The 14,295-nt window shown below is 45.5% G+C and overlaps 1 protein-coding gene across 1 annotated transcript in view; it reads left to right on the top strand.

Moving 5' to 3' along the window:
- LOC137079031 (alpha-2,8-sialyltransferase 8E-like) overlaps positions 1–14,295 on the top strand; it is a 68,152-nt gene that overhangs the window by 32,974 nt on the left and 20,883 nt on the right. The window contains exons 5-6 of the mRNA XM_067446963.1: positions 8,038–8,179; positions 10,509–10,624. Of these exons, the coding sequence (XP_067303064.1) occupies positions 8,038–8,179; positions 10,509–10,624 (258 nt within the window). The remainder of the gene's footprint in view (positions 1–8,037; positions 8,180–10,508; positions 10,625–14,295) is intronic.

The following is a 14,295-nucleotide window of genomic DNA, read 5'->3' on the forward strand; positions in this document are numbered from 1 at the left end:
TACCTGATTTCTGAAAATTACATAAGGCAGGCTATCTTGAACGTCCAGCATTACGGGCTGACTTGAATAGAGGATCGAGCCCTGAACTCTTTGCAACTTTCCTTTAAATACCCAGATAATTCAATAGGATAATTATAGCCCCCCAGCTCAGCCGCCATGTGTTGGAGTTCACCCAGGTGAACGAGAGGGTTGCTTCCCTGCGCCTTCGTGTCGAGGATAGGTCTCTCACTGTCATTTGTGCCTACGGGCCGAATGGCAGTGCAGAGTACCCAGCCCTCTTGGGGTCTCTATGAGGGGTGCTGGATAGTGCTCCGACTGGAGACTCCATCGTTCTACTGGGGGAGTTCAATGCCCAGAGACACCTGGAGGGGCGTGATTGGGAGGAACGACCCCCCTGATCTGAACCCGAGCTGTGTTCTGTTATTGGACTTCTGTGCTAACCATGGCTTGTCCATAACTAACACCATGTTCAAGAAGGGTGTCCATCAGTGCACATGGCACCAGGACACCCTAGGCTGAAGGTCGATGATTGACTTTGTGGTCGTCTCATCTGACCTCCGGCCATATGTCTTGGACACTCGGGTGAAGAGAGGAGCGGAGCTGTCGACCAATCACTACCTGGTGGTGAGTTGGATCCGATGGCAGGGGAGGAAGCTGGACAGACTCGGCAGACCCAAACGTACTGTGAGGGTCTGTTGGGAACGTTTGGCTAAACCCCCTGTCAGAGAGATCTTCAACTCCCACCTCCGGCAGAGCTTCGACCGGATCCCGAGGGAGTCTGGAGATATTGAGTCCAAATGGACCATGTTCTCTACCCCCATTGTCGACGCGGCCGCTCGGAGCTGTGGCCGTAAGGTCTCCGGTGCCTGTCGAGGCGGCAATCCCCGAACCCGGTGGTGGACACCGGAAGTAAGGAATGCCGTCAAGCTGAAGAAGGAGTCCTATCGGGCCTGGCTGGCTTGTGGGGCTCCTGAGGCAGCTGACAGGTACTGGCAGGCCAAGCGGACAGCAGCCCGGGTAGTTGTGGAGGCAAAAACTCAGGCCTGGGAGGAGTTCGGTGAGGCTATGGAGAAAGACTATCGGTTGGCCTTGAAGAGATTTTGGCAAACCGTTCGACGCCTCAGGAGGGGGAAGGAGTGCCCTACCAACACTGTCTACATTGGAGATGGGCAGCTGCTGACCTCAACTGGGGATATTGTTGGACGGTGGAAGGAATACTTCGAGGATCTCCTCAATCCCACTGACATGTCTTCCTTTGAGGAAGCAGTGGCTGAGGGCTCGGGGGGGACTCGTCCATCACCAGGGCTGAAGTCATCGAGGTAGTTAATAAGCTCCTCGGTGGCAAGGTGCCGGGGGTTGATAAGATTCGCCCTAAGTACCTTAAGTATTTGGATGTTGTGGGGCTGTCTTGGCTGACACGCCTCTTCAGCATTGCGTGGCGGTTGGGGACAGTACCTATGGACTGGCAGACCGGGGTGGTGGTCCCTCTTTTCAAGAAGGGGGACCGGAAAGTGTATTCCAACTACAGGGGGATCACACTTCTCAGCCTCTCTGGGAAAGTCTATGCCAGGGTACTGGAGAGGAGAATGCGGCCGATAGTGAAACCTCGGATTCAGGAGGAGCAGTGTGGTTTTTGTCCCAGTTGTGGAACACTGGACCAGCTCTATATCCTTTCCAGGGTGCTGGAGGATTCATGGGAGTTTGCCCAACCAGTCCACATGTGCTTTGTGGATTTGGAGAAGGCATTCGACTGTATTCCTTGTGGCACCCTGTGGAGGGTGCTTTGGGAGTATGGGGTCCAGAGCCCTGTGGTTAGGGCTGTTCGGTCCCTTTACGACCAGAGCAGGAGCTTGGTTCGCATTGCCGGCAGTAAGTCAAATTGGTTCCCTGTGCATGTTGGTCTCCGGGCTGCCCTTTGTCACCGGTTCTGTTCATAATTTATATGGACATAATTTCTAGTTAAAGGGCCGGAGAGTGTCCGGTTTGGGGACCACGCGATTTCGTCACTGCTCTTTGCAGATGATGTTGTCATGTTGGCAACCTCAGACCAGGACCTTCAGCATGCACTGGGACGGTTTGCAGCCGTGTTTGAATCAGCTGGGATGAGAATCAGCACCTCCAAGTCCGAGGCCATGGTTCTCAGTCAGAAAAGGGTAGCTTGCTCACTTCAGGTTGGTGGAGAGTTCTTGCCTCAAGTGGAGGAGTTTAAGTATCTTGGGGTCTTGTTCACGAGTGAGGGAAGGATGGAACGGGAGATTGATAGACGGATCGGTGCAGCATCTGCAGTAATGCGGGCGATGTACCGATCTGTCGTGGTGAAGAAGGAGCTGAGCCGTAAGGCAAAGCTCTCGATTTACCGGTCAATCTACGTTCCTACTCTCACCTATGGTCATGAGCTGTGGGTCATGACCGAAAGGACAAGATCCCAGATACAGGCGGCTGAAATGAGCTTTCTCCACAGGGTGGCTGAGCGCTCCCTTAGAGATAGGGTGAGAAGCTCAGACACTCGGGAGGAGCTCAGAGTAGAGCCGTTGCTCCTTCAGAGAGGAGCCATTTGAGGTGGCTCGGGCATCTATTTCGGATGCCTCCTGGACGCCTTCCCAGGGAGGTGTTTCGGCACGTCCCACCGGGAGGAGGCCCCGGGGAAGACCCAGGAAATGCTGGAGGGATTATGTCTCCCGGCTGGCCTGGGAACGCCTTGGGGTTCCCTTGAAGCAGCTGGAGGAAGTGGCTAGGGAGAAGGAAGTCTGGGCGTCTCTGCTTAGACTGTTGCCCCCGCGACCCGGCCCCGGATAAGCGGAAGACAATGGATGGAAGGATAATTCAACAGGTTTGACCAAATGGCCCAGGGGAGTGTTCAACTGTTAATTCTTCAGAGAGTTATTTGTTTCTCAGGCCAGACGCTCTGGCATCCGCCTTACACTCAGTCCCTGAGACAGTTAGCATGGATTGCCAATGGGTAGTAGGCCTCGCCAGGTCGCCTGGATGGCTCGCTGTCAGGTAGTAGGCCTCATCTGGCCTCCATGAGGGATTTGCCATTGGGTAGCAGGCTTCATTGCCTCCCCTGAGGACGCATTCCTGGTCTTCAGTCACTGGACCCCTAGCAATGGAGGGCCGCTCCAGGCCTCCCTAAGCCCTGCTATCAGGCAGTAGGCCCTGCCAGGAGTCCCTGAAAATGACCCCCTGAGTTGAAATGCTCGGGCAACATGGTCTGCATGGTCTGCTACCAGGTAGTAGGCTTCTCCAAGCCTCCCTGAGGGAATGAGTCCCAGGTTCCAGCTACCTCGACAACTAGCTTTGACAGTTATCAGGCAGTAGGCCTCACCAGGCCTCCCTGAGGACGAGCGCCTCTGTCTGGACGCTCGGGCAGCTAGAATGGATGGTTATCAGGTGGCAGGACTTACTAGGCCTCCCTGACGGAACAAGCTTTCCTAAGCTTTCCTGGTTCTAAGCTGCCGTAACAGTAAGCCTCGACGGTCTTCAGGTGGAGGCCTCTTCAGGCAGGAACACATAACTGGTTTTATGCTGACTGGTTTACATTCACACTGGACGCGAATAAATCACGCTATTCGCGCGAAGTTGAACATTTTGAATTAATTTGCGCATGAAATTCGCTTCATTCGCGTGTGACATTCACTACACAATTCACATCATGGGAGGAGCTTCAGCCAGGCAACGGCAGTAGCCGAGTTAAGGCTGCTGTCGCCGGGGTTGATGAGCGCCACTGATCGCCTGGGTCTCACACCTCCGAAAATGCCAGATCAAATTTTCAAATTGGCGCTCTGTTAATAAATAAACCAGATATTTGAGCTTTAAACAACTACATTTTCGCCTGAAAAACTCTCAAAACTACATTTTGTGACACAATAACAGTAGTATTTTTTAAATTACTCAGAATCAGAATCAGAAAGAGCTTTATTGCCAAGTGTGCTTTCACACACAAGGAATTTTTTTTGGTGCTGAAGCTTCCAGTGCACATAAACAATACAATACAACACGGTAATAAAAAAATTCGAAGAATAAAAATATGAAGAAAAATATGAACAGTATAAGGTCACGGTTACGTTTAGTAAAAACTGGGAAAACTGGGGGTCACTGGGAAACTCTGGCCTTGGGGTTTCCCATCCGTCACTTCACCACGTGACAGCAGTAAGCAGGCTCCTCATTGCTTAACGCGGCGTGAATATCCGCCATAGTTCATAATTTTCAACTTGAACAATTTGCGTTTCGATCAATTTGCATGATTCTTGCCGCGCAAATCGCGCCGCAGAATGCCTATTCGCGTCTCTGCATTGACTTAACATCTAAATCACTACTAAGTTTTGCTCTCCAAGATACCCGTCTCCGAGATCTGGTTTGAGGAGGACACTGCCCTTTTGCAGTCCCTCACTCTGGATGCCACATGAGCAGGCAAAGGTCCGGAGGCTCTGTTTTTTAAACAGACAGGGTTGGCCTAGCCAAAGTGTCCCACAGAAGTGATGCCAGGTCAGGCCTCCCTGGTGGCAATCAAAAATTAAATCTCAAGAAGGATAAATCTTTGATTAACGGAAAGTTCAAAAGAATAACATTTATCTAAAATAAAAATGAAAAGATTTTTCAACATTATAAATGTCTTTTCTGTGTTTTTTTCTTTTTTTGTAAATAAAAGTATTAATTTCTTACTCTTTAATTTCTTACTCTTCTTACTAAGTATTAATTTAAACTCTTACTCAGACCAAACTTTTGAAGTTTGGGTGAACTCCACCTGGGTGAACTCCAACACATGGCGGCTGAGCTGGGGGGCTATAATTATCCTATTGAATTATCTGGGTATTTAAAGGAATGTTGCAAAGAGTTCAAGGAGAATGGCCCCACCCAAGTGGCCCCACCCGCCGACTCTATACACGATGTGATTGGCCCGTCCAGATTGTGAGGAATACAGCTCAGAAGGGTATTGAGAGTTCCTAGACTACACTTGCGGGCAGATTAAATTTGCTGCCGCTAGGGAGCGTCTAGATTTCTAGGCTAGTGTTCTTCTTATTCTGGGGTAAATCCAAGTAAACTCACAGTGTGTCTTCCAAACTCGATGAAAATCAGAAGAATGATGAAGACGAGCCTTTGTTTTGAGGTGATGGGGCGTTTACAGGTTTGCACTCCTCATGGATGATTTGCATGATTACATGACATGGTCATATTACAGATAATGAGCAGCAGCTTGAGAAACTGGACCACTCGCTGATTACATAAACGGAGAATGTTTTTTTTTTTTTTATATAATTGACTTCATTTAAAAGTAGACATTCCAAGCTTTATAAAGAGATATCTGTCGTGTCTGTGTGGCAAGTTTTCTCTGAGTTCTGAGTATATTTTCACACACATTTCAGAAAGGACTTCACGGGGAGACAGACGGGAGAATGCACATCCTGTTTGTTTTCTTTATTTAGCGAAACGCACAACATTTTGAGTGTATATAAATAAAATTAGACACTTAATCTTTGTAAAGACATGAAAAATGATGGAGTATTTTAAGTTGTTTTACACTGTCATGAACTGGTCTACATTGTCCCAGTTTGCAAAACATACCTTATGCTAGTGATCACCAGCGTCTAGTTGTCCATCTTGTTTACAAGTGATGTGTCGTTCATGAATCATTTGTCCATTTTTAAGGAATCTTTAATATGACTTGAGAACAACAGGTTGTCTCCGGAGAGCGATTTGTTCATTTTGTTTTGACCGCGCATCCGCAGCATCCCATATATTCTGTACAGGAAACTGAACAGAACTGACTTGATTGGTTAACCTCTGGAGTTTGAGTCATTCGTTCTTCAAGTCCCAGCCCCATAAGGCTATGCAATCATCGGAAACAGAAAATATTAGTTCATCTCTTGGGTCTTCGGTCCAAGTCTCGTTCTTTTGTCACGTGACATGACAGCGATGTTGGATACAGAAATTAGTTAATTCACAACCAAGTGCATAGTTTTTTTGCTTGTTTATTTCAGTTTTTTTTTTTAGCTAGTATAATAATAGATTTTCCTATGAATCCTGGACACATTAGGTTGGTCAGAATGGCCTAATTTTATTGCGCATATCTTCTGATGATTTTATAATAATAAATATATAGTACAACATGCAGTCAATATATGACTGTAATATTGTTGCGAGACACTGAACCGGGAAGCGGTATTGTGACAAATGAACGAGACTCAGAGTCAGACCCAAAGACCCGAGAGATTATCTAATCTTTTCTGTTTCTGCATTCAGCCTATGGGGACTTGAACGAACGGCTCGAACCAGAAGTCACGAGAAGTGTACTAATCTTTCAAGGAAACAGATGTATGTAAATTGACTATAGAAAGAGTGATTTGGAATTTCTTTCTCAAAGTTTGGCCATGACTGCATTAGCTTATAGTTTATTTTTTATTCCAACAGAACTAAATGTATTGAAAAATGTTACATTTAACATTTCAATAAAATTCTGCTTAAATGAGCGAAATTATTTAATTTGGCTGAACGAGATTCAAAGATCATGATGAAGAGTCAGTAAAATGATCCGAACTTCCCACTACCATTGCCAAGCTATAGCAATGTTCTTTTTACACTTCACTTCTGTTCTCACACACAATTCAGAATTTCTTTTTTAAAATAGTTGTACACTAGCCTGACAAGCCAGACCCACATCAAGATGTTTGGTCTGGAAACTCACCATTGAAGCGCTATCCTATCGCGTCAACTCCCTCTGCACGCGATAGGATATCGCTACAACCAACCAGAGCAACGAAGATGAAACAGAGCTCGCTGACAGATTAAACATTCGCCGTATCCGGTCGGCTAAACTCCGAACACATCTTCCCTTTTTAAGAATGACTTCAGTGCCGTTCTTTGTTCTTTTCTCAGAGAAAAGCTTAACTCCAAGTCTTCCAGAGTCGCGGTCAAAGCTGATTCGAAAGACCGCCGTTCGCCAGTTTCTGTGTTTACTAGAAGCACGCAAACGCAACTCGGCCGTCGTCATAATGGCCCCGCCCACCGACTCTATACACGATGTGATTGGCCCATCCAGAGGGAGGGGAATACAGCTCAGAAGGGCATTGAGAGTTGCTAGACGACACTTGCGGGCAGATTAAATTTGCTGCCGCTAGGGGGCGTCTAGATTTCTAGGCTAGTAGTAAACAATATCATTTACTAATGAACACAAAACTTCAAATTTTGTTTCATATCTAATGAGATGATGTATTGAATGCAATTGTAGTATTGTTGGCCAGTTAAGCGAGAAATAGTGAGAAATATCATGTAGCTTATAAGTTGCTAAACTATTTAACTGATAAAATTGGTGGAGTGGGAGAAGGACAGTTTCATTTCGTACATATTTAAAGTTAATGTTTTGGGAAAAACTTCAACTAGTTGCTTCATTTACTATATATATTTTTTTGTTGTTCAGTGTCGCTGTGGGTTTTGGTTCTGTTGCTGTTGTCTTGTCGGCTGTAAACACATAACTGAAATCATTGGGTGAAGTGATATGGAACTGTAATGACGTCAAGACTTTAGGACTATTTAGCCGTGCGTTTTCCTGAAGATAATTGCACACCTTAGAATGTTCGTCAGCCAATCAGATTCAAGTATTCAACAGCTCCGTAGTATCAATAACTATTTTTCATATTTGTAAAAAAAAAAAAAAACTAATTGCACAATAAAAATATGAATAATTGCACAATAATTTTGCACAAAAGTATTGTGCAATTAGTAGTACAAGGAAAAAGTTAAAGTGCAGCTCTTTTAAGCAAAAAAAAAAAAAAAAAAAAAGCCTGCTAAATGTACTATTTCCTGTCAATTTCCTGTATCTCCTGCTTTGTTGGGGATTATTTCATGTATGCTATATGTGCAGCAGCAGCAGCTTGTCTGTCATACTCACAGCAATGTCTGTGAATGTATTGGCAGTAGTAAGTCTCTGTACTTTCTCTGCAGTAGCAGCAGCTTAGACTAAATACATTTACATTGTCATGTCCATAACCATAAGTGAACTTTTTACATGTTTTAAAATTATAATCTTTGCTTTCTCCCCAGATCAATACTGCGTTCATGTTGTAATGCTACAGGTTTTTTATACATGACAAAGCAGAACACAGCTGTGAATCAATCTATTACATATGAGACCTCAAATAGGATCTACAAAGTGGGAGCTGCACTTCACAAAATGTTACCTGAGGTCTGTGCTCTTCACCATGTCTGACTCTGAGCCACTGCATGTGTGCTTAAAGGCATTGTTCACCCATAAAGGGAGATATTTAGACAAATGTCCAAACCTAGCCGATCTCACCCCCCTTTGATTACCATGGTATTTTTTTCTTACTAATTACACATGGAAGTCTGTGGCAAGCAGCGGGGCGAGGGACCGCGAGAGCGTGCCGGTGACGAGTGGTAATGAGTACCAGCTGCGCGACACACCGGTTTTGTCTCGCGGCCAAGGGACGGGAGCATAAAAGAAGGAGCCAAGGCAGCGGAAGACGAGAGAGGACCAGGCCTGGACTTTATGTTGAGTTTTGTTTATTTAAAAAAAGTTTGTTGAACGTTCGCCGGTTCCCGCCTCCTTCCTTCCTTCCTTCCATCCACGAACCCTGTTACAAAGTCAATGAGGGGCAAGTTCTGCTTGGTTACAAACATTCTTCCAAATATCTTCCTTTGTGTACAGCAGAACAAAAATCTTTTAGACTTGAGGGTGAGTAAATTTTGCCAGAATTTTCATTTTTGTGTGAACTATCACTTTAATATATGACAAGATAAGATGGGCTACCACCAAGCAAATGTATGGGGGGCTGCTGGCTACAAGCAGTTAACTCGTTTAATGCCATTTTGACCTTTTTTTATTACTGGGTGGTCTGGATAAGTAAAAAGAAACAACCTTTAAGGGCACGTATCCAAGCGACGCTCAATAAAGAAAGAAAACGAAAGAGAAGAAATCCAAAACTGGCAAAGCTTACAAAAAAAAAAAAAAAAAAAAAAAAAAAAAAATATATATATATATATATATATATATATATATATATATATATATATATATATATATATATATATATATATATATATATAAATGAAACATTTAATGTAGAGGAAGACCAACAAGGTTGCCCCCCCTGTCACTATACGCCGGCATCAGTGATTATAATGTCACAAAATTGTGCAGACCCCTGATTCCTAAACAATATTTAGGAATATTCCTAATCATTATTCCTAAACGATGTTACTCCACCTACTCTAATCAAGTATTTAAAGGTGCACTATGCAGCTTTTGTCCACTGGAGGGCGCCTATGCAAAACAAATGCGTAGTTTGATGACACAAAGTGTGAGCGCAGCATCTTGGGAGATGTGGTCTTCTCATCACAGCCGGTGAAAAATAGGACTCGGGCAGAAATCGTTCATGCATGCGGTTATTAACGTTACTGTAGTCTAAAGCAGAGCAGGACCGAGTGTTATGGACCTGAGCAAAGCTGCTGGAGCGATTGTTAAACAAATACCCACCTTGCGAATACCGGGACTTTTAGTATGACGGGACGGGACTCATTTGCCGGGCGCCTGCACAGATTCGCTCTTCCGGTTATGATTTTGAGGTAATGGAGCTCTGTTTATCATATTAGATACATTTAAGTGTGTTTAAAACGATGTTATGACGTTACTCCGCGCGTTCAGTTGTTCACACTGCTAAGAGTAAAGCGCTCCTGCCAAATAAAAGCCGAAACCGAGGGTAGCGCAGATATGACGCAATTGACAGGCGACTCCCTCAAATGCAATGCTGCAACGTCCCTGTCCTTAGTTAAAATAGCAATTTTCTCACAATTTACAAATAGTTGGAAACATCTGGGATATTGTAGCTACTCAACTGAACAAAATATATAACACTGGCCTAGTGGTTTTTGGATATTTTACTGCAAAAATACTACATAGTTCACCTTTAAGCTCATTCAAACTCATGTTCCTCAGTCTGTCCCACAGACATTTACACCCCCTCCACCCCTTCACCTCCTAGTATTGTATTCTGTGTAGAACTCTATTGTTATTATTGTATCTTTTTCTGTAATCTATGCTAAGAAACTTTTGGTTATTATAAAGGCTGGGGGATTATGTTTTACGGATGGATTTCAAGCTGTCTAGTATGGCAGCTTGAGAATCTTTGAACCTAAGCCATTCACCAAATTAAAGATTGTCAATAAATGTAATTCTCAAAGTGGTCGTGACTCGTGACTGAACCTATATATATATATATAATGATTATGAATACATTTTGTATAACATGGAGAAAAAGCAAGACTTTTATATCTTATAACTGTAAGGAATAAGGGCCAAATTGTAGATACTTGGTAAATGGTAAACCCACCCTTGGTTTATAAATATATAATATTTATATAAACCAGGGTACGGTTTACTTTGTTTGTTGGTTCACTGTGACCATAGCCAGACTATAACTATAAAATGGTTTGTTCTGTCTAACTATTTTACATATAATTGTTAAAACAGCTTATAAATGCTCATTGTTTTTTAGGACTTTCCCTGGAATAGCTATGGTCATCTTGGTCGATGTGCTGTGGTGGGCAGTGGAGGAATTCTCAAGACAAGCAGTTGTGGAAGAGCGATTGACAGTGCAGACTTTGTCATCAGGTGCAGATTACAACACCAATAATGCCATCTTTTCTCATGATTTAAAATTTAACTCATTAATATTAATAGTAATAAAGTTGCTTTACTAATTCAGTTTTGTGCTGAGGAACCGAATCAATGTTTCGGCCGGTAGTTCAGTGTTGTGACAGGAGGGACTCAATGTCTTCCCTCCATCAACCAGCTAAATGTGTTACTAGGTTTGGTGTTGCAGATGCAGGTAGGCTTTTGTGTGCCAAATAACAAGTGCACCCAACCCACGTTGGAATTTTCCGATGGCCCAAATAAGTTGCCAAACCGCCAGTTATAATCCACCGTGCCACCTAGGGGCGGTAAGGACAGTACTTACTTTGGAACAGGTCACTCGGATGTTTCTTTACCATAAATAAATATATATATAATTTTAAAACCTGTAAAGCTATACAGACCAGAAGTATGTGCTGGAGAAAGTGTTCTTTTTCCTATGCAGAAAAAGAGACATGTTGCCCAAAAGGAGATTTCTCTCACGTTAGAGAGGGGAAATGTGCAAGCGTGACACCAAGCCGGTACCCAATAACATTTGGGATGAAACCAGCTCATCTTGGAGATTATAACATCTTGCAAATGATCAGGAGGCACTGTCTGCTAGTGCCCAGGAGAACACAGCATCCTTAGTGGAGTGTGCTTGCACTCCCAGGTGCATTGCTACCCCCTGGGCTTGGTATGCCAAAGATTCCCAGATAAGAGCGGTGAGCACAGAGAGGGGGTTCCCAGATAAGAGCGGTGAGCACAGAGAGGGGGTTCCCAGATAAGAGCGGTGAGCACAGAGAGGGGGTTCCCCGATAAGAGCCGTGAGCACAGAGAGGGGGTTCCCAGATAAGAGCGGTGAGCACAGAGTGGGGGGTTCCCAGAAAAGAGCGGTGAGCACAGAGAGGGGGTTCCCAGATAAGAGCGGTGAGCACAGAGAGGGGGTTCCCAGATAAGAGCGGTGAGCACAGAGAGGGGGTTCCCAGATTAGAGCGGTGAGCACAGAGAGGGGGTTCCCAGATAAGAGCGGTGAGCACAGAGAGGGGGTTCCCAGATAAGAGCGGTGAGCACAGAGAGGGGGTTCCCAGATAAGAGCGGTGAGCACAGAGTGGGGGGTTCCCAGATAAGAGCGGTGAGCACAGAGTGGGGGGTTCCCAGAAAAGAGCGGTGAGCACAGAGAGGGGGTTCCCAGATAAGAGCGGTGATCACAGAGAGGGGGTTCCCAGATAAGAGCGGTGAGCACAGAGAGGGGGTTCCCAGATAAGAGCGGTGAGCACAGAGAGGGGGTTCCCCGATAAGAGCGGTGAGCACGGAGAGGGGGTTCCCAGATAAGAGCGGTGAGCACAGAGAGGGGGTTCCCGGGGTTCCCAGATAAGAGCGATGAGCACAGAGTGGGGGGTTCCCAGATAAGAGCGGTGAGCACAGAGAGGGGGTTCCCAGATAAGAGCGGTGAGCACAGAGAGGGGGTTCCCAGATAAGAGCGGTGAGCACGGAGAGGGGGTTCCCAGATAAGAGCGGTGAGCACAGAAAGGGGGTTCCCAGATAAGAGCGGTGAGCACAGAGAGGGGGTTCCCCGATAAGAGCGGTGAGCACAGAGAGGCGGGTTCCCAGATAAGAGCGGTGAGCACAGAGAGGGGGTTCCCAGATAAGAGCAGTGAGCACAGAGAGGGGGTTCCCAGATAAGAGCAGTGAGCACAGAGAGGGGGTTCCCAGATAAGAGCGGTGAGCACAGAGAGGGGGTTCCCTGATAAGAGCGGTGAGCACAGAGAGGGGGTTCCCCAATAAGAGTGGTTTAACCTGTATATGCTGCCACTGAGCCAAATAATGAAAAAGAACAATATTGCTTACCACAGCTATGCTGACGACACCCAGCTCTACTTAGCACTGTCACCTAATGACTACAGCCCCATTGACTCGCTGTGCAAATGCATTGATGAAGTTAATGACTGGATGTGCCAGAACTATCTTCAGTTAAACAAAGACAAAACTGAATCATTACATTTGGAAACAAAGATGAAATTCTCAAGGTGAACGCGTATCTTGAGGCTAAAGGTCTGATAACAAAAAATCAAGTCAGGAATCTTGGTGTGATTTTGGATTCAGACCTGAGTTTCAGTAGTCATGTCAAAGCAATAACTAAATCAGCATACTATCATCTGAAAAATATTGCAAGGATTAGATGTTTTGTCTCCAGGCAAGACTTAGAGAAGCTGGTTCACGCTTTCATCACCAGTAGGGTGGACTATTGTAATGGAATTCTCACTGGCCTTCCCAAAAAGACCATTAGACAGCTGCAGCTCATACAGAACGCTGCTGCCAGGATTGTGAGCAGAACCAGAAAACATGACCATATCACACCAGTCCTCAGGTCTTTACACTGGCTTCCAGTTACATTTAGGATCGATTTTAAAGTACTATTACTTGTTTATAAATCACTCAATGAGCTAGGACCTCAATACATCGCAGATATTCTGATTAAATACAAACCCAACAGATCACTCAGATCAGCAGGATCAAGTCAGTTAGAAATACCAAGAGTTCAATCAAAACAAGGAGAGTCTGCTTTTAGCTATTATGCCAGCCGCAGTTGGAACCAGCTTCCTGAACAGATCAGATGTGCTCCAACAGTAGCCACATTCAAATCCAGACTCAAAACACATCTGTTTAGCTGTGCATTTACTGAATGAGCACTGTGCCACTGTACGTCCGACTGATTGCACCTTATCTATGCATCATTTTTTAAATAATTTTTTATAACTGTTTTAGTTTACCTGTTCTTTTCTTTGGTTATCATCATTTTATTACTTTTAATTCTCTTTACATTGTATTCTTTTTCTTATGCATTTTTTAGCCCTATTTTAATTCCTTTCTATGTAAAGCACTTTGAATTGCCATTGTGTATGAAATGTGCTATATAAATAAACTTGCCTTGGCTTGCCTTGCCTTGGTGAGCACAGAGAGGGGGTTCCCAGATAAGAGCGGTGAGCACAGAGAGGGGGTTTCCAGATAAGAGCGGTGAGCACAGAGAGGGGGTTCCCAGATAAGAGCGGTGAGCACAGAGAGGGGGTTCCCCGATAAGAGCGGTGAGCACAGAGTGGGGGGTTCCCAGATAAGAGCAGTGAGCACAGAGAGGGGGTTCCCAGATAAGAGCGGTGAGCACAGAGAGGGGGTTCCCAGATAAGAGCGGTGAGCACAGAGAGGGGGTTCCCAGATAAGAGCAGTGAGCACAGAGAGGGGGTTCCCAGATAAGAGCGGTGAGCACAGAGAGGGGGTTCCCAGATAAGAGCGGTGAGCACAGAGAGGGGGTTCCCAGATAAGAGCGGTGAGCACAGAGAGGGGGTTCCCCGATAAGAGCGGTGAGCACAGAGTGGGGGGTTCCCAGATAAGAGCAGTGAGCACAGAGAGGGGGTTCCCAGATAAGAGCGGTGAGCACAGAGAGGGGGTTCCCAGATAAGAGCGGTGAGCACAGAGAGGGGGTTCCCCGATAAGAGCGGTGAGCACAGAGAGGGGGTTCCCCGATAAGAGCGGTGAGCACAGAGAGGGGGTTCCCAGTTAAGAGCGGTGAGCACAGAGAGGGGGTTCCCAGATAAGAGCGGTGAGCACAGAGTGGGGGTTCCCAGATAAGAGCGGTGAGCACAGAGAGGGGGTTCCCAGATAAGAGCGGTGAG

Source organism: Pseudorasbora parva, chromosome 6 (genome assembly GCF_024679245.1).
Source record: "Pseudorasbora parva isolate DD20220531a chromosome 6, ASM2467924v1, whole genome shotgun sequence".
Classification (NCBI taxonomy): domain Eukaryota; kingdom Metazoa; phylum Chordata; class Actinopteri; order Cypriniformes; family Gobionidae; genus Pseudorasbora; species Pseudorasbora parva.